This window comes from Nannobrachium achirus (genome assembly GCF_963921795.1).
Source record: "Nannobrachium achirus genome assembly, chromosome: 12".
NCBI classification, from domain to species: Eukaryota; Metazoa; Chordata; class Actinopteri; order Myctophiformes; family Myctophidae; genus Nannobrachium; species Nannobrachium achirus.
In genome coordinates, this window is record NC_137832.1 from 47405414 (window position 1) to 47427034 (window position 21621).

General features: G+C 42.0%; 2 protein-coding genes across 2 annotated transcripts in view; one reads left to right on the top strand and one right to left on the bottom strand.

Moving 5' to 3' along the window:
• Positions 1-3245: 3245 nt before the first annotated feature.
• On the bottom strand, positions 3246-13786 carry agpat9l (1-acylglycerol-3-phosphate O-acyltransferase 9, like; the record flags this gene model as incomplete). The annotated part of the gene is made up of 13 exons (XM_080738998.1): positions 3246-3351; positions 3763-3842; positions 4479-4607; positions 5021-5106; positions 5341-5396; positions 6317-6432; positions 6521-6614; positions 6709-6798; positions 9609-9683; positions 9792-9937; positions 11143-11291; positions 13123-13189; positions 13643-13786. 13 exons carry the CDS (start codon positions 13784-13786, stop codon positions 3246-3248), a joined length of 1338 nt encoding a protein of 445 aa, XP_080595124.1.
• Positions 13787-15955: 2169 nt separating this feature from the next.
• Positions 15956-21621, top strand: part of LOC308295647 (A disintegrin and metalloproteinase with thrombospondin motifs 12-like) — a gene marked incomplete at both ends in the record, with an annotated part of 51943 nt that continues 46277 nt past the window's right edge. Inside the window, one exon of the mRNA XM_080738697.1 lies at positions 15956-16020. Within this exon, the coding sequence (XP_080594823.1) occupies positions 15956-16020 (65 nt within the window). The remainder of the gene's footprint in view (positions 16021-21621) is intronic.

The following is a 21621-nucleotide window of genomic DNA, read 5'->3' on the forward strand; positions in this document are numbered from 1 at the left end:
CTTTGAGAATAAAGTGTTGTGCTCCTCATAGGTTTGTTTTCTAATTAAATCATTAAACTGATTTTTGCAGATGTTTTGCAGTGTGGCCTTACAAGATCCTATCCTAAAACTCAAAGATCCTGAAAGTTGTAGCCTACGCTTGCTCAAGTTAGGCCTGTTCCATTGCTTCAAATGGAACTAAACTAACCTTGCATCACCAGCGAACTAAACTAACTAAAACTTTAACTTTGTTGTCACTTCACAGGTTTAGTTAAAATAAAATAAATGTTTTCATGTAAACTCCCATCATTTGTAGTTTTCCAGAAAGGGGAGAATGGGAGACACAACCACCACCCATTCAGGGGTCATTGACGGGCCCGTTTAGAATACTGTTACTATGGCTACGACAACAGACCCTCCACACTCCGCAGCCAGACACATTTTCTCTCAAGACAATATACAGAGGGCTAGTTCGCAGACTACAAGACAAGCAGTGGGTGTTCATGCAGCTCGGCTCTGCACAGTGTTCCAAGTTCAAACTAATATTGTAGAGGTGACGGTGACAACAAAAAGATTTGGCGATCATTCTTCTGAAATGTAGCTGCCTGCCTACCACATCGCAGAGATGCCCATATCGTCCGGAGCAACAGGCAGGGTGGATGTAGGAATAGACACATCCATAGCATGGACCCCAGACGGACTGAAGAGGGATAGTAAACGTGCGATTAGTAGGAATTGTGATTCCTATCTGAAACGGTGGGTACGTTTGATTTAAATATTATATATTCTGTATGGGCTTTGTCATTAAACCTGTAAGATGTAGGCCTACTGTGAGGGCTTCATTCACTGGCAACCACTCAGTTTCTCTGTGGAATTAATAACAAAAGAAATTATGAAATAATATTGCAATCTACTACAGTGGTCGTTGTCTATGCAACCAAATGTGGTATACACTGTTGCATGTGTGACGAGTTTAAAACTTATTTCATTCACATTCCTCTTACAGACCAACTTTGGATTTATGGTCTCATTAATTAATGCTCGGCAATGAAAACATGTTAAGTGTTCACACTTAACATGTTTGTCATTTGAACTGTGCAAGGAGAGATAAGGATGTCAAGTACTAAAACACGCTCATAAATGTCACGTGATGATCAAGTTTATCCAAGCTGCTCCTGTCAACATGGTCACGGGGCCCCTCCACCCCAAGTTGGAGGGGCCTTAATTATTTTATGCTTTAACGATTGAAAAATAGCAGATATACAAGCTCACAGCTGCGAGCTTGTATATCTGCCAAGATATGTCTTTTTTAAGCGAACATTTGTAACTCAAATTTTGCTTCTGGGGGGGGGGGGGGGGGGGGGTCCCTGGAACTAAATATTTTGACGGGGGTCTGTGGCCAAATACATATCATTTTGGGGGTCCTTGACATGAAAATGTTTGAGCACCGCTGACACAAAGATTTGAAATATTCAAAGACTTTTCAAAAATAGCAGATCTACAAGCTTGTATATCTGTATATCTGCTATTTTTCAATAGTTAAAAAGCACAAAATAATGCATAATAATGCGTTCCCAGTCTAAATGGGGGGGGGCAGCCGTGAATCCTTGTACCCAGGGCCCAGAATTTGGTGTGACACCCCTGGGTGGAACAAATACCTTATTTCTAGTTGTTTCCGACTCTTATGCATATTTGACCTTTTAGATTCAAGTACACTTCACCCTACATTTTTACAGTTATGGTAAAAGACTAAACACTCCAGATTTTAATGTGTACGCTCATTTGTTCATTCTACCAGGTATCTGGAATCCACACCGAAAACAAAGCAAAAAGGTAACTCACCTGGGGTAAGTGCAGTCATTAGTTAGAAATACTAGTTGGAGTTTGTAATATTCTGGGGAAATGGTAACACTATGGTAACCACCTTGTGTTCCCATGTCTGTGTGATTTAACAGAATGACAGGCTTTCCCCCAATGGAGAGAAGAATGGTGAGAACACTGGTTATTTGGAAAAACTATCAATATGCATTTGAGGATTACTTCAGTACATGCTCCATTTCTCCTGCACCATGCATATATCCATTGCCATTCCCGTTTCGTTTAAGGAACAATTGAAGGAACAACCACACAAGAGACTGGAGGCAGCGATTGTGACACCTCAGGAAAGCAACCCAGCCAAGAAAGCTCCAAAAAGTCCAAAACATGTACTCTCCTTTAAGGCCATCACATTTCATATGGATTTCTCTATAATTCCATCTATTAATTCATGTGCCAAACCCTTGTGCCTTCAAATAAATAAACACTTTAACCACTTAAACCTTACATAGTGCATACAATACATATACTGTGTACTTAGTTGACCGGTGTCCACCAGGGATCTGTATTTGGCCCCCTCCTCCTTTTTACTTCACTACACAAAATCACTTTGCTGAACATAGCTATCTACAAGCTCAAAACATGTCACATCATGAGCTTGTACAGTAGATAGAGCTTGTACAGTAGATAGCCATGTTCATCCATCAAATAGTTGCCTGTTTTCACCGAATGTTCGTCTACTATGACAGACCCAGATTTGGTGGTAAACTGCTTCTTGAATAACTAAAAATCTTCCATCGTTGAAAAGGAGCCAAATGTGTCTCAACTGTTGCATTTTCATAATCAGCACCATGAGGCATAATCCAAAAATGCTGCTCATTTATAAAAAAAACAAGTACGAACAGGTCATGCATAAGTGAAAGTAAACACAAGACAATTATCATTGCCGTGTGTCTAGATAGACACACTAGTGGTTTAAGTCTTTCTCACTTTTGTATTCCGATCAGAGAGAATTACAGTATTCACAGAGTTTAACATTCAATTAAAACACTGGCTACCTGCAAGACACAGAAACAACCACACAACTAGCCACGTCACAGCAATTCTTCTCTACTCTTTCATGCATGGAGATTGCACGCATACCTCATGCAAATAAATAAGGAATCATTAAGCCAGTTATACACCGAAAATATCAGATCTGCAAGCTCAAGCCGCATTGCGACACAACGTGAGCTAGTAGATCGACAGATTTTGATTCGCGACACGGCCCGCAACCAAGTATAGACCCGGCATTAGTCATAATGAGTTCATCAGAGGCAGCTAGGCTCAGAGTCCAGTGTTATTCCAGAACGGTTACAGCCGGTGAGACGTTCCAGAGGCAGAGAGTGTTTCTATTCATGCACCGAACTGTATGTACTGTAAGGGTTCGGCTGGCGTACTGAACGGAGGTGTCAGTCACTGTTGCTGCTGTCGTCTCCCACCACCATGCTGCTGAACTGCTTCTGCTGTTGCTCTTTATACGAGTCCTTCACCTTTCCCCTCTTCAGTCCCCCATCCCTGAAACAGGCAGAAAGGCATTACAATAAGGCTGTGTCTCCAAATCGTTTTTTTCCCCCTCCTCCTAAAAAACGCAGTGGCGCACTTTTAAAGACACTCACCCCAAACGGCCAAGTTGAAAATATTCCAGATAAAAATCACCAGACGTAAATGTGCAAAGCAGGCTCTTCCAGCATAGTGTAAATATGCAACACTCCCATTGAAAACAATTCAAAACATACGCTGCGTGTAGGACAAAAAGCGCCTTGGTGGAAAGTGGCCCCTTGACCCTGGTAATAACTGAGCCATTTGCAATTCACTGTGCATTTAGTATTATGTGTGTGTTTGGATGTGTCCACAGTATGTGTACTTTATCTGAAATCTAAGAACTGTAAATATATTAAGACGGGGAAAAAAGACAAAACATCTTACCACTGGAGGTCTACCAGCCCTCCCTGCGTAGCGATGGCTGCTTTAACTCTGTTGGCAAACTGGACAGCATTCTCTCCTTCCTATCATATTAAAATAAACAATCACTTAAATATAAGTGCGTGTCTGAGTTTTGTCAGTCTGCGTGGCATGGTACAGTAAACTGAAGCTGTACTGCATTGTGTATACGGTCACATGTTGTACAGCAGGGTTTACCAAAGTGGGTGCTGCGGCACCCCAGGGTGCTGTGATGCCAGGGGTGCCACAGGATAATCTGATAACAATTGGATTTCATCAATCTCACTACATCTATATCACTTCACTATGCTTTGTAAAACAGACCTGATTTGGACAGTACTTGAGTTCTGTTTCCATCTACAGCCAGCTCTTTCACCAAATATAGCTAATCTACAAGCTCACAACGCGTCATGTTGTGATGTGTTGTGAGCTTGTAGATCAGCTATTTTTGGTGAACCTTCCTCGTTCCCCCCCAGATTAGGGATGCTGGGGTTCAAGTGGTTAAACGTCAAGTATAAAGTTATTTTCAGTCAGTTCTGATGGAAACAGATATTTCTCCTGTGACACAGCCTCTGCTGGAAATTTACATAGTGCAATCTGATTTTAAAAATGAACAGTGTAATTCAAGGGCATGCCGTGGAGGAAATAGTTATTTACAGGGGTGCCCGAGTTAAGAGTTTGAAATCCCCTGTTGTACACACCTGTTGGTGCATGGCGGGCAGATACCACACGTTACAGACCAGGGCCCAACTGGTCATCATCCTGAGAAGGTACTGTACCATACTGTACTTTGAACTGTTCCAGAAGGCATCTCCAAACTTGGGGTCATACTAAAAAGATAGAATACATAAACATACATTTAAAATGTTTATTATATATATTTTTATATTCATTTAAACAAATGAATAGAAGTGGGGAAAAAAATAACGTTATACCTATAAGGACAGTATGATTTTAGTCAAGCCTAATCAAACCAAACCTAATTGAGTTACACAATTTACAATTATTAATTTGAGGCACCCCCTAGAGGGGTAGAACTTACATTAGAGGGAATGTTCTTTAACCCCTCCTCAATAGTGTTGATTTCATCAACTAAAGCTATGACAAAAAAAAATGTCGACTACAGTAAATTAAAAACAAAGCTATGATGACTAAAACTAAATATGTTGACAATTTCGTCAACAAATATACTGAATATTAAAAAGCTGTGTAAGACACATTATCACACATTCGGAGAAAGTACCTTAATGGCTACAGGGTATATTGTTCCTCCAATTTCGAAACTCCCCTTCTTGAACATCATGACGGATGTGTTGTTGACACAGGTACCTGAAGAAGGCACAGATTAGCACGTCAGAGCCATGAGAGCCCTTTCCAAAATCCAGAGAAACAGCATCTGTTTTGCAGCCTTGACAGCTTGACTGTAATCAGGCATACTTGATCTAAGATGAGTAGATCTACTGGCCAATCCGTGTCAACAAGAAGACAAAGATAAACCTAATGTACGTATGTATGATCAAGAGTTGGGAGGTGATGTCGGCTCTTCTGCATGGTGACACTTACCCTCTGGGAAGATCAATATCGGAAGCTTTGTTTTGTCATTCACGTGATCCCTTAACCTGGAAGTTGAAGCGAGTGGGAACACGGTCAATTGAAACAAGGATTATATAAACAAGGAGAGGATAGAACAACGTCACGAGTCCAGCTGGCAGATTCATCAGGCAAACTGGAGCTGAATGTTCCACTGAATGCACTGATGTCAACGAGAGCCGGGTGGACAAGCACATGAATAAACATGATCTTTTAATGATTGTGGTCTTTTGTTAACCACTTAGTTGAACCCCAGTGTTCAAATTCTGGGGGGAACATTGGCCAAAAATAGCTGATTGGTGTAGCTGGGAAAAAGAAGTGTTCAAAGTAGTTGTAATTCATGGACGGTTCTCTTAAGACAAAGGTTTAAGTGGTTAAATAATCGGATCAGGGAAATAAAAGAAGACATATCACTTCGTTTTCTGGTCTCTTGTTTTTTTGTGCGCACTATATGTTATTGAGGTATCCAAGTTATTGAGGTATCTAAAGAGCACATAGTACATTTGTGATTGGGCCTGGAACATGACGAAATGAATACTACGCAGTCTTTAAATACCTCAATATAATTATATAGTGAACATATCGGAGGGGGAAAATAATTTCATTTTCCTGAACTGATCTGAAAAAGGTCACACTCATACATATAAAAAAAGTGTTTACTCATAAGCTGGTCCTACTGGCTCTCAGGGCCCCTTTTACACTAAGGTTGAACCGGTTCAATTATTTTTTTCCCGCTTAATATTGAACCAGTTCAGAGTGTTTCCACTGAAAATGAATTGGTTCAGAGCCCTAAAAGTTGGTTCGTAACTGGAACCAAAAGTTTGGTGAAGAATCTAGAACACAACCAATTCTAGAACCAAAGTTCTTTTGGTGAAAAAGGGCCTTAGTTAGTTACTGCAAACACTCAACAAGTGTGCAGAGCAGAGACACTTGAATGTGGAAGAATCACCTTTTGGCCACTAGATGGCGATCTTTCATTTCTGCTCTCTCAAACCAGACATGGGGACAGGATCTCACCATGGCTCTCTGGACCACTCCCATCAGGCCTCCGTGAATCTGTCCCACCTGGAAAAAAGTTTGTATTATTCATTTATTTCCCACTATTATTATTGGTGGTATAAAGCACTGTTATTGCCATGTTCTAGTCTCATACCATAGCATAACATCCGTCATTGCAGAGAATCACAATGTCAATGGGGCTGGTGTGATTGGCAACACAGATTCCTCCCTTTCTGGGTCGGTTTTCCCTGCAAATATGATATAAAAACTGCATGTAACACTACATGAAGGGATAAGCATATTTCCTGTTGGGATTTAAGAAGGTGGACGGGTTTCCCTTACTTGTTGTGATAGTGAATGGTAGCAGAGATTCCCCTGGCACAGATTCTGTAGCACATGACATGAACCCACTCACTTAGCCAGTACTTTATCCTGAGAACAGGTGTAAGAGAGAGAGAGAGAACAGGTAAAAGAGAGAACAGGTAGGTATACAAGAGAGAGTCAGAGAGTTGGCAAGTCAGAGGTTTATTTGATCTGTGGTAACACTCATTGAGGGTTTTCATGATTCTGAATCCATTGCAAGCATTGGTTTTGAACTCTTTGGGCTAAAAACGTCCCCAACACAAAACAATGGTTTGTGATGACATGGAAAGTGTCCGTTTTTTGTTGTTGTTTTTCTTTGTTTTTTTTATCCCATGATTTTGTAACCCATTTTTTCACCCCAGTGCCAATTGCCTATGTAATTCTGGGCTCTGCTCTCCCTCTGCCGCGCCTGGGGAGTCCAATTAGCTTATTATCACCTGGCAGGGGGGATTTCCCCGATTTGGACGTAGCGTGTGGAAGTAACACGTTATTCCAACCAGTTCCTTTCCCCTCCATCAGGCGCCCCGGCTGGCTAGGGGGAGGCAGTATAGAGACCAGGATTACTGCATGTTTTTTGTGAGTGTATCTGTTACAGTCATTTTGGGTAACTCAGTGAGACTGTGGTAAGAGCGCTCGTTTTGTAGTTCACCACACACTAATCACCACCAGATGGCGACGCAGCCATTCAATAGTGAAGGCGCTGACGTCACTCGTTTGCGACTCTCTTTCTTTATTTACTAGCCTAGCCTAGCCTAGCCTAGCTTAGCCATTAGCTCCATTGTAGTCACTTGGACAGGGCGTTTATCGTGGGCTTGCCCAGGCTAAATATAACGATTGCATTCACCACGGCTTCGTAACTCGCGCGGCGCTCCGCCGGCCGCGCGGCCCTGGCCCGCTCTTCGCGGCCACTCGTGCCTGCGGCGCTCGGGGGCGAAGAGCAGGACCAAGGTCCGCTGGCCTTCGCGCCGCTTGCAATGTCGTGGACAATCGAGCGGCTCCGCCTGGAGGACGTTGTTGTGGCGACCGCTTGTTCCGCCCCGTGCGGCACGGCAAGCGCTCCGTTTCTCTATCTCACCGTTTCTCTATCTAACGGTGACATATATACCCTAGGAGACACAGGGAGAACATGCAAACTCCACACAGAAAGGCCCTTTAGACAACCCCACCTAGGGTGTGGGCACTGATGACGCAGAGGAAGGAACATGCCCCCAGCGCCCACAGCGTCCCCCAGCGGGAATCGGACCCAGGACCTTCTAGCTGTGAGGCGACAGCGCTAACAACTGTGCCACCGTGCCCCCAAAAAGTGTCTGGTTTTAGCCCAAGGATTGTTTTTTGTGCAAAACAAATGCTTGCAATGGATTCAGAATCATGGAAAAACCCTAGTTTGACCCCTAAGGCGCCGTACAGACATCTGCGTCACGCATCATCATCTTATCGTCTGAGAATGGCCACTGGGGGCGGCGTACTAATGCATTCTCAATGCAAGGTTGTTTGGTGTTTTGTCGTTGCCGTGTCTCTTCAAGAGCGTACAGGCTGCGGTTGAGCTAGAGACACGGCAACGACAAAAAAACAAACAACCTTCCATTGACAATTAGGGTTTTTCGATTAATCGATTTTTAATCGAAACCCGGGTTTTTTCCTTTGGACGATTTAAAAAAAGAAGAAATCGTAAAATCGATTTTCACTTTAATTAGGGTAATTCTTACTCATTGGAGCCTTGCAAGGGGCAAAAAGTACACAGCCCGGTCCTCCTAAAGCAGGACGACAAGGTCTGACACCAAATTAATACCTACTTTCTCTCTGATGTGTCATTTCTTTGATGCGCGTGCAGCGCAAGTCAAACGGGGCAGAGCTCACCACAGCACTGCATGCGCTCACTCGCGCTGGTACAGTAGCCTACATGCAGGCAGCAAACAGAACAAAAAGCTGCTGAGCTTGTACACTTAGGTCTACTTGTTGTAGTTTGAAAGAAGCTTATTAATTCTGTGTTACCCATCCACTGTCTGTCTGTAGTCTACTCCTACTGTCCCTGTCACTGTGTTAATTTTGTGTCGGGAAGCGAAGCGCTTCGCCTCCGTGCATGAGCAGTGCAGGGGCGGCCTTAGCTATTTTTTCACCCGTTTCACCAGCCTCCAAGAGCTGGCTTGTTTTGGCTGTTTTGTCACTCACTATTGATAATGAAACACTAAGGACGCTAAGTTAACTTCTGTATGTGATTGTTGCGCAACTAAAGTTATTATTATTAATACCCTTATTGTTTTATTGCATTTTGCTATTTGGCTATATAAAAAAAAAATAAAAAAAATTAAACAATAATAAAAATCAAAAAATCAAAAAATCATTTTTTAAATGAAAACAAAATAGTTGAAACAATGTATTATTCTTTTAACAAAAAATCGAAATCGAAATCGAAAACGAAAATCGAGATTTCAGAGAAAATAATCGAGATTTTATTTTTTGGCCATATCGAACAACCCTATTGACAATGCATTAGTACGGCGCCCCAGTGGCCATTCTCAGACGATAAGATGATGATGCGTGACGCACATGTGTGAGCGCGGCCTAACATGCTACTTAAAGCAGTTTGTTGTTGTATCTTCTTCCCCGCATAATAAAGTTAATGGTACCCCAACTTTCAGCAGCTGTCACAGATTCCCCTAGGGAAAATTAATTTAAATCTTTGTGAGATGCGTTACTAGACACCTTTACAAACACATTGGTGAAGAAATGTATTGGCAAGGAATTTATTCACAGATTTGACATTATTATTCTGATAATAAATCCCTGACAGTTAGTGAAAGTCATCCTTGAAATGTATATTAAAAAAAAGAAAATGTACTGTATATCAACATTAGAATATAAATAAGTGTTATATTCACCTCCAGTCTGGCATTAATCCAACAGCAGATGTACCTATGACAAGCCAGCTGAGGCCAATGGCGGCCAGGGTTATCCTAGAAGACAATAAAATGCACTAAGCATTTTGCTATTGAGAAACCTTGAGAAGGGAAGCACAGTCTGATAACAAGATTAACAACACACAGTATCTCTGGTGTCTGTACCTTAGTGGGGCGAGGATGCAGTATCTGACAATGACACCCAGACCATAGACCAGAGTGAGTTTAGGGCTTATGTATCGGAAATGGTTGTTGGTGCGAGTCAGCAGGTTCCACAACACCAGCTCTTCAGATGTGAAACGCTGGGTCACCTAGGAGCAGAGGGCGAGGGGGTAAGGAAAACAAAAAAAATATTACCAGTGACTCCAACAGTCTATTTTCCTTTTAAGACATTCGTAGCATAGGACGATACTATAGTCGGTCCCATCTGTTAGCAAAATAAATCAAGAATGGATGGACTGGTAGTCTTCCCCAGACAGCAGAGGAATTGCGTTGGCAAGGCTGAGGCTTGCAAACGCGGCGAGGCTGACAGACAGCAAAATACACATTTTCTCACAGCGCAGATCGTCTTGAGTGCGGTTTCATTGTGAGAAGTGTGAAATGAGTCTAACCCTGCTGCTGCCTCCCCATTCATTAATTCACAGAACCGGTTTTCTGAGTGGGTCTTTCGTCGAGTCTATCTATGAGGGCCGCGTGTGAGACACCCCTCCCCCCGCACAAGTTGCCTATCCCCCATTTACGTCGCCTCGCTCATAAAGACGGGCTGCGTCCGCGCCTGGCCCCAGAGAGATTTAGAACTTTTGGGGTGAAAGGTTCACAACTATGGTCAATGTAAAAATTACATAGTTGCTAATGCTTAGTAGCTAGAGAGGCTGTCTGGAGAACAGAAAGTCACTGGTTCGCCTCTCGACTCCGGTCCCTGAGCGCACTTAAAGTTAAGAGGCAGTGGTGTATTTTAGGGCACATGGTGTTTGAGGGCACAAAGGCCAAATGCCAGAGCAGATATAGACAGACACACACCCGCACACACTTTTGTACATGGCTAATATGCTTAATTATTACTTGTGCCAGAAGAGCGTGCAACTACTGCGTTCGGCTGCATAGGTGAAGCCGTGTGTGTTGTGTTTACGCCCTTAGCCAGTCATGGACCAGCATTTATGGTAACGTCATCATTAACTGCCAACGAGGGACCAGCATCTGCATTCCTGGTGATGCCAGTGGTGATGTCAGCGAGCAGCATTCCTGGTAATGTCATCATTAACAGCCAATGAGGGACCAGCTACTGGTGATGCCAGTAGAGTGGCCTATCTTTAATGTATTAAAGCTCAGTCCACACCAATGATTCACAACAAGTTCCAACTTGCAACCAGTTGCATTGGTCTGAATTTGGTGATTGTGTTGCAAGTGGTTGCAATTGCAACTTGTTGAGTTGCGATTCATTGGTGTAGAGTAGACTTAGTACACTATTTAAGAAACACAAATAATAACATTACACGTAGGACAGAATTAACTTTACCTCGTCGTCCACAATGCTCTCAATGCCACGGCGGTAGAAATAGAAACAGTCGCTGAGAGTGAAGTCGCCACCCACTGGTGGTTTGGGGCGACTGCGTCTCAACTCTTCAAACTCTTTCTCCATAGAGCCATCATTCCTCTGAATGAGACCTGAGAGACACAAACACACCTCAACTCATGAGCAAAGTCAACATCTGATAGGAATGGTATCTCAGTTGTCGTAACGCGTGCTGGCACCGTGCATTGTGTTATAGGAATCTTTTGTCTTTTTTTTTTACATTTTAACCATAGAATCCTTATTCTGTGAGGAACATTAGTCAAAAATAGCAGATCTACAAGCCCACAACGCCTCGCAGACATGCTCACAACGCCTTGCATTGTGAGGCGTTGAGAGCATGTAGATCTGCTATTTTCACAATATATCTGTGGAACCGAGTCACATTAAACGTAATAGCTACAATTCCAAGTGCTTGTCAGGGTCAGTCACGACCTAAAAAGGTTTGAGAACCCCTGGGTTAGGACATTGATGAGGACAGCCGTTAACAGACCTACGCCCACTGCTTTGGAGACAAATCATCTCTGCATGGTCGTCAAAACTAGGTCAAGTGCTACGGGCCACGGTGGAGGTCTTTTCAGGTTACAGCGGAAAACTGGGAGTGAATCTGCAGTTGTAACTGCAATGGGGACGTAGATGTCCCGTCGCCTGGCTACATGAGACTAGGCAGACATGGTTGTCTAAACCATCCCCAGACAACAGTAGGGGTTGATGGTGACATGGACAACACTGTACATGGGGGGGAATCGGTAATGACTAAATTGGGGAGAAAGTAATAGAGAATAAAATGCAAAATCATTTTTGATTTAAGTACAAAGGCTATTCTATACTGTAGGTGTGCAACAGTGGAAAGAGGTTTGAGAGTCACAGGAATGAATCATACACTACGGACTATTGGCCTTTCACATAGTTACCTCAATTACAACATTTAAAAGAGGAGATAACATATAGGGCAAGTGACACAGTATCCTCCTCAATTCGTATAAAAAATGCCCCTGAACTTTTTGACCAGCAATACATTGGGCTAAAGTTGAACTCATCATGGATTACATTCCCCTCTAAACAGGTATGAGACCTGTGGGAAGTCTCCACTGAATCTGATAACACAAGGGCAAAGTACAAGCCTTAGAAAGAAAGAAAGAAAGTCTCCTGCCATATTCAATGTTCTGTACAATGTACAATAGCATTTCCCCAGTCTTTCTATTGTCATTTCTGAAATCTTTGATACACTTTGGACCTTGTAGTGCTCGCTACTTTCTAACACATCTAGAGTCTTTCTGAGTGGGTAGTGTATCACCCTCTGCACTTGTGTCTTTACTATAGGTCTTTACCCAAGTGAATGATAATGCACTGAATAACAACTTGTCAGATAGGCAGATTTCCAGTTGTCAGATTTCCAGTCATCATAAACCCTATCTGGTGAATCACTAGATCAGGTATCATGCAGTCTACCCTTTTCACAATCACTGCACAAGTCAAAGCCCTGCGCAATATATCTGAGCATTGCACCTGTGTCTAAAGCGTTTATATTTATAGACAGCAGGTGTTAAAAATTACACAGCCAAGTCCCCTTTCTCAAACACAATTGACGTCGGCCTGTTGCTGTGCAAATGAAAACCCTGGATTTCTTCTGAAGCACAAGGGCTTGTCCAGGCTTGAAAGATGTTACCAATCATTTAGATACAGGAAACAGTTTGCACAACAACCACAATATTTCCAAATCAAGGATATGAGTAATTCGATGGGTAAAAATAAGAGCACTGACTGTCACTGATCTATTTAACTAAGATAAACGGTTGTACATACTGTACTATTCAATTGTATGTAAATATTCTACTTTCTTGTTCCCTCATACCAATGAATGTGGTGGCCATAAAGACAAAAAAAACGTAATAATGCCAGACAGACATCAAGTCTTGCGCTCACCATTCGATGCAGATCTGTTGAGTGTCGTCTCATCTCTGTTTGCCTTCTGTATTTTCAGAGTGGCCCACTGCAGACACAAGACAATCACATTGACAGTCACTCATTGCCGGTCTCCACATCACAGTATACGTGGACTGGTTCTCTAAGTGGGTTTCAGGGACCCCCAGGGGGTCATCCGAAGGAGGGGGTCCCCAGCAAAACAGTTTGACCACTTTGTTAAGCCCTATTTTATATGATTCACATCATACGTTTCTCTCTCACCACAGCTACAGCGGATTTCAGTATAGTCTAGTTCCATGATTCTCGAACGTTTTAATTTCTGGTGTTGAGAACCAACACTTTAATGCACACGTGGGATGAATTAGCCTCGTAAATCACTAAATTCCGTAAATCCATGACAATTCCGGAACGTGGTGGTTTACGAGGCTAGGGATGAATGGCAGAGTGTAAAACAGTGGTTCCCAAACCTTTTAGCTTGAGACCCCAAAGAGAAATGTGACGTTTGCCCAGGATAAATTACCTCCAGGGTTTTGACCAGGACGCTCATGTAGGCCTCAGAGATGCCCAGCGAGAAGCCAAACATGGCCGGCACCACGATGGAGGCCAAGAGGAGGACCAACCACACCTTCAGGCCCTGCAGGACCATGCTCCACACATCCTCCATCTCTGCACTTCTCTCTGCAACGGCCAGTGGTGGGAAAATAACTCAAATGTTTTAATGTAAAAGTAATCAATACTGCAATGTAGAAATCAGGGACGTGCTGGCCATTGGGAAAAGCGGGACAACTCCCGAACGGTCGGTTTATTCCCGGCCGGCCATTAGGAAAAAATTAAAAATAAAATGTCGGCCTTCGTTCCATTTTGGGGGCTGGGCGGCCAACAAAGTAAATCGTCACTGTCGGGCAGAAACCTTGTATCTCCAAGTTTCAAATTCAAATAGTTTTTTTCGCAAAGCAAAGCCCTGCTTCATCATACAAGGCCGTTGCAGAAAAGTAGTGAAAACAGCAGATCTACAAGCACACAACGCCTCGCACCGCGAGGCGTTGTGTGCTTGTAGATCGGCTGTTTTCACTAGTTTAAATCCTTTTTAAAATGATAAATACAAAACAAACGGTTTTGGACATACAAGATTTCCACCCGACAACGACGAAATCTAACTCATGTACAGTAATTGGCCCACTGGCTTGTCACTTGACATGATCTGAAATGGCAAATCTTTGAGTAGCTGCAGCTCTATATAGCCGGGGACCCAGTCACCAAAATGGGAGGGGACCTGTGATTTTCTGCCGTACTTTTTATTTCTGTTTTATCTATTAGTCTGGTCATTAAGGTCCACAGAATGAGAGGCCTGCTCTGCTTGAAACATCGCGAAAGAAAGTTATGGCCATTTGTATATTCACTGTCCCATCGACGTCAATAGAAATATTTAAAAAAGAAAAAAAGTCTGCATTAATAAGTATGTGAGGGGTCAAACTAGGGGTTCTTTATGATTCTGAATCCATTGCAAGCATTTGTTTAGCATGAAGAACATTCCTTAGGATAGATTTTTTTTCACTTTTTTTCCACTTTTCACAGTTTTGGGCTGCCGAAAGTTAACCCAAGGAATGTTTTTCATGCAAAACAAATGCTTGCAATGGATTCAGAATGATGAATAACCCCTAGTTTGACCCCTCACATGCTACTTAAAGCAGATTTATTTTCTTTTTTTAATATTTCTAGTGGAGTCAATGGGACAGTGAATATACAAATGGCCATAACTTTTTTTCGCGATGTTTCCGGCAGAGCAGGCCTCTCATTCTGTGGACCTTAAGGTCCTACCCTATTCCTTGAGTTTTTGGGCTTGTGGGTCCCCGGCTAATAGCGTGCAATGAGGGCCTCTCCAACTCTTTTTCCCAGGCTGAATCAGGGGCCCAGCATGTCCCTGGTAGAAATACTCTGTTAGGGCACGGTCAGTCACCAAAGTATGGTTGCCAGCTGATAAGCAGAATTGGCAGAATCAGTTTATAACCTGGCAAACATACTTTGGTGTGAGTGTGACCGTGCCCTTACAAGTAAAAGTCTGGAATTAAAGATTTACTTGAGTAAAAGTGCAAAAGTACCGGCATCAAAATGTACTTAGAGTATCAAAAGTAAAAGTACTCATTGTGCAGTATGTCTCATTTCAAGTTATCATAATGTAAAAAAAGAAATCTTTTGAAAATAGCAGATCTACAAGCTCACGATAACATGCATTGTGAGCTTGTAGATTGGCTATTTTTAACAGGGCTGATGTTGTTAATGTAGGTTTTGTAATAATGATCAAAATCTACAAAGTGACTATAGTGAATAAAGCTTCCAAATAAAAGTAGTGGAGTAAAAGTACACCATTTGGATCCAAAATGTAGTGGAGTAGAAGTAAAAGTATTGGAAATTGGAAATAGGTCTACTCATAACTCAAAAGTGAAACTTTACACCACTGGCAAAGGCTGCCAAGTAAAAGGTGTAGGCAATACTATCCTTGTAGTGAAGAAACAATGGGGAAAAGGGTCACTTCCTTGTTTTATTTACGTCGACTTTCAAGATCATTAGATCTAAACAACTTTATCAAAACACAATGGAGAGTATTGGAAACATTTCAATATCAGACTAGACTAGTTGACTACAACCACTCCAGGCTAATGACTGAAGCATTATTCTTTCCTAAACGTTATCTTTCCCACGAATTAATAGACAAAAAGATAGTCTCAATTAATCTACATGTAACCTCTAGGACAGTGGCCTATATTTTCCATAACTTTACACACGTCTAAGTTAATGCACAAACTTTTAAGTTGTTCGTACCTGTCAAGCTTCCATGCCCTTCCTACAGAGACAAGCAGGCCTGGGAGCAACAGGCAGGGAACAGCCCATTCAACTGAGGTAGAGACACCAAACACGCCTTTTAACTACTTCACACGCCTTTTAACTACTTCACTTCTAGACCAAAGTTCACAAAGTTGTGCACAACAGCGTCACCCTGTGGCTAAACAGGGAAGCGTCGACAAAATTCGGCACACACCTGTCAAGGTGGACATTTACATTCTGAGAGAAAGTCCCTGGTCCCTGCCTTTTTATTGATTAAATACTTTATGAACAATTTAAAAGTATTAGTATTTTTTTTCTACAGAGGTAGGCCTACTAGTCTACAATGATTATTAAAAGGACACAAAAGGCCCTGGGTGCTTGTTTGCATTGTGGTCCTGTGTATTCAATTTATTAAGAAATAATGATGATTGGTTTCCAAAGTTGTTGGGGATGGCCACCTTGCACAAAATGTCACACATCATGAATGCATTTTGCTGTGATCTATTGCTGGGAAACTTTACACGCACATTACACCTGCCGGAACCATATAGGTTGTACAATCAACATCTTGTTTTCCCCTGGATGCCTGGATCACAGGCCCTGTTTGCCACATTTTCTAAATTTTTCTTCCATTGTGCTAACTAATACTGCTACTGATTTTGTATTAATCTCACACAAATCTGTACAAAGCATTATCTCTGGTTTCTCGTCATAGGGAGCAAACAATGCATTGCTGCAATAATACATTATTTTTCAATATACTATATCAGTAGGTAGCCCTGGTCTAGAGCGTTAGCCGTTTCTGGACCAGGGCTAAATTCTAATCAGTAGGCTACTTTGTGTATACTCATTTCCCAATGGCCAGTACAGAGGCAAATTATATAACAATATTTATGTAAAATGTGATAAAACTTTACATTTTCTTTTAAAACAATATGTTTATTTTGTGTTTTCTTTCAACTAAAAACAAAATACCTGACACTAACAATAAGAATATTAAATAATTATGAAACAAAGAGCACATATACCATTAACATCCAAAGTCCTATGCCACAAGGCCGTACAAGTGACTGTAGAGAGAAAGCAGCTACCCTATTCCCGTTTCCTCCATCAAATAAGAAAGATCATTGCCCTTGACATACTGAATAAAATTCCCCCATATTTTCTCAAATAGCTCTTGTTTGTTTTTGAGAGTGTATGTGATTCTTTCTAAAGGAAGGCACAAAGACAGTTCCTTAAACCACTGAGCGATGCTGGTTTCCCTGACTTTTTCCATGAAAGGGCGATAACCCTTTTGGCTTGTAGGAACAATTTTTTTATCTTATGGCCAATCGGGTAAAGGCCAAATAGGAAGAGTTTTGGGTCTAGCTCAATATTAATAAGTAGTATCCGCCGTAACTCCTTTCTAACCTCCTCCCAAAACTCCTTTATTTTGGGACATGTCCACAAACAATGGAACAGAGTGCCTTTATCATCGTTACATCTGATACAAGTGTCTGGGATATTAGGATTACATTTAAAACTTTACATTTCAAATGTAAATATAGCCTATAAAAATAAAATAGCACATCTAAAAGTTGCATAGCAACACATTGTGCGCTTGTAGATCAGCTATTTTCTCTTTGAATTCAGGCGTGCCTTGAGATGTGAAATTGCATGCCCATTGGTGCTTTGAGCACAAAAGGTTTGAAAAAACCACCGGCCAGGCAGAGAACCTGGGTTCGGCAACAAGAGGCCGTGGCAGTAGCCTAAAACTGTGATAGTATTTCTCCTGAAAACTAACATTATTCACTCTAAAAAAAAACTCTGTTCCGGACCTGAGTAGTGAACAGTACTTGGACCACTTTTTTATGTCTACACCAATTGTCTTTGCCAAAAAGAATTCATTTGCGGTAGATCGGCTATTTTGGGCAAATGTTCCCCCATGTTGATGTATGTGATAATTATTGTTTGTGTAAGAAATTCATGTTGATTTATTTACAAAATGTTTTCTTTTTTTTTACAGCACTGGTAAGCTTATAAACTATTATGAACAGGAATAAACTGTAGTTTTCGTGAGATGAGGAGGATAAAGATACAAGAAGAGAAAGGAGAAAAAGACAGGATAGAAACAAATAATCAACCATGTCCTTGTTAACAGTAATGCTAGATTATTATCGTCTTTGTGAATAAATGAGGCTGGATATGGGATAAACAAATAATCGCCCAACATGTTGCTATCTTTATCCAACCAATCCTTTGGCTTGGGCCGATATAGCCTTGTATCATAAACTTAGGGCAACAACACATTGTCCGGGTGATAAGCTTATCCATGTCGACATGCTGTATGGCCTCATGCCTACAATATGACCCATTCACAGCCATGCTGATAAATTGTGCTCCCTCTCATTTGATATGACCTAAATCAACAAGAATTAGATATCATACCAACTACAGCCTTCACTTCACTATATAGAATTTCCATCCATCCATCCATCTTCAACCGCTTATCCGGAATTGGGTCACGGGGGTAACAGTTCCAACTGAGACTTCAAGATTTCCTTGTCCCAAGCAACTTCCTCCACTCCCTCAGTAAGTATACCGAGGCGTTCCCAAGCCAGTTTGGAGATATAATCCTTATCTGGTCTTTGGTCTGCCACGGGGTCTCCTCCCAGTGGGACGTGTATCGAGGACCTTCCTAGGAAGACGCTTGGGGGGCATCCGTATTAGATGCCCGAACCACCTAAGCTAACTCCTTTCTAAGTGTAGGAGCAGCGGTTCTACTCCAAGTCTCTCTCGGGTGACTGAACTTCTCACCCTATCTCTAAGGGAGATACCAGCCACCCGTCTAAGGAAACCCTTTTGGGCCGCTTGCACCCGCGACCTTTCGGTCATGACCCACACTTCATGACCATAGGTGAGAGTAGGAACGAAGATTGCTCGGTGGACAGAGAGCTTTGCCTTCCGGCTCAACTCTTTTTTTCTTCACCATAGTGCGATTTAGCGACTGCAAAACCGCTCCTGCTGCTCCAATTCTCCGGCTGATCTCCTTCTCCGTCTTCTCCTTTCTCTCATTTGTGAACAAGACCCCAAGATACTTAAACTCCTTCACCTGGAGTAAAGCCTCATTCCCTACTTGGACTGCACAATCAATATATGGAATTTGTCAGGAGCAAAGACCGTGCAATCTGTTAGCGTAAGGCTCCACAGGGGTCTCTTTGGTTCCATTTGTAAGCTGTGAGAGTTAAATTAACTCTTGTGCATGGTGCAAGGAATACAATTTTGAGATTTTTACTTAGGCCTATAGGCTACTAAGGAGTACTATCTGTTGCACGGCAGTATCTATCTCTGGTCCATCTGTCTAAGAAAGACATATATCTTTAGAAGCCGATTGACCAAAACTGAGTAATTAGTCATTTTTGAAACAATAACAGCCCCAAATGACTAAACAGTGTGAACCCCCAGACATCCTTTATGAGGAATGCTACAACTCTCTCCATGTGTTAATCTCCCACCTAAGACTAACAAAGGGGCCTGATTATTTTCCAAGATCACACATTTCACAGTCTGTTGCACATTACTGTAACGGGGGACTTCAGGGGGTCAGTTTGGGTAATGTCATGATAAGAAAAGAATTCATTATTTTCATTTACTTTTTTTTTTACACAATCCAGAGAGCTTTCAGAATCTGGTGCTTTGGAAAACAACACATTTTCAACAGGATGTCATTTATAATGTCTGAATAAATCTCACATAATGATAATGGAGAGGTTCACGTCACCTTTAACTATGTATTCCTCCCTATTCTAGGCATGTCATAGTAGGCAAACATTCAATGAAAATAGCAGCTCTATTTCCTTGTAGATCATCTATTTTTGGCAAAGAGATTTGGTGAAAAAGAGAAATCGGAGTGGGTCAAGGATCGATGAACAGATTTGGTGTAGGGGGAAAAAAGGAGGGGCCCAGTACTGACCCGTGGGGGTCAACGAAGTACAGTATGTCCAGGTGTAAATCTATTGTATCTTTAGTCAAAGTAAACCTACTGTTGGGGCTAACTATTCAATACAGCAGTTCTACAGCAGCTGTAGTCATGCCAGACATGCAGCACTCCTTCAGTTAACAATGTATTATCTGTCATTTGATGTTGTTATAGTGAACAAAGTGTGAGCTTGTGTTGTGGTGTGGCAGTGCCAGCAAGGCAATGGTCGTGAACACTGAAATAGCAGTTTGTCTAAAGTCTCAATAAAACATGCTTTATGTTGCTGCTGTTGAATGCTGGTTTTATTGGGTTTTGAGGGGTGCACCCACAGTAAGGGCTCATTCATGTTCCTAGCATCTGGCTTGATTGTAAAAAAAATATATATATATATATATATATATACTGGTATATATCCATTGATATAATACATTGTGTTTTGTCAGTGGTTTACAAACATGTTTTGTTTTTAAGGCAACCACTTTTTTCAAAATTATTTATTTTCCTGTCCCAAGGACAATAACAATTCTAAGTCTTGCCCTTCAGCCTCTGCAATGCACCACCCTCGAAAGGCAATAATCTGTGCATTTAAACTATTGATATTGACTTGTATGGCCATGACCTGTGTATTGTCCAGAATGGCCCAACCCAATACTCACATGCTCCACTACAACAGTACCAGGTTGAATCCAGGGTCAACATCTTGGGCCTGATTCCCGTCATGAACCATAGAAATTTCAAATTGCTAAACTACTGCCAATAGATTATTTCACTAAGTGGCCAGAGCAGAGCACAGCGACCAGCGACCACAATGGGGAAACTGTCACAGAAACCTTCTGTCAGTTTTGGCCCCCAAAGAGCTCCACAGTGGGGTGCAAGATTTCTGACAGCTGCTCTTGGTGAGGAAAACAAGGACCACTCCCCTGCAGACCCAGAGTGAAAGGCTGGTTGAGCACTACACAGATCGCCTTCCTCAGCGACCACTGGCAGAAAGACTGGGACCTACATCTGATCCCAGTCTTTTGAAAAATGTTTTATTTTTTATTTTCTGATGAAAAGTTGTGAATTTATTTATTTTTTAATTATTATTATTTTTAAATGGGTTGCCCGCTGCCGCTGGCCTAGCACTCCAGGCACGTGCCGCGTGGGCTCTGATGCCTGACGGTGTGTCGCAGGTTCGAATCCCGGTCCCAGCAACCTTTACTGTAGTCATTCCCCATATCTCCCCTTTTCCTGTCTACCTTTGGTACTATCAATAAATGCAGAAAAGATCTTTGGAAATATATATAGGCTATATATATAGGCTATATATATTTTTTTCTTTTTAACATACGTATACATATATATTATATATAAATATTAATGTAAGAAACTGAAAGAAATGTATATTTCCTCGCGACCCATAAAAATTGGTCTGCGACCCATAAGGATGGGTCCCGACCCAGTGATCTACTACATCCCTCACTGCGGTGCAGTCAGGAGCCAACACAGCTCATGATCAGGACAGAGCTGAGTCGGAATTTAGTTGGGAACCGAGGTTGACTACTTCATGCAGCTATGAGAGAGGCTGAAAGAGACACGCTAACCAGAGAAGGGCCTATATTGTACTATTCCCAATGTATGTGAGAGGACTTTGCTCCATTCTTCAGGGTGTGGGTGTTTGACACAAAGAGTGTACTGGGCCGTGCACTGTGCTGGGAAAAGCTCACAAGGTCACCGGG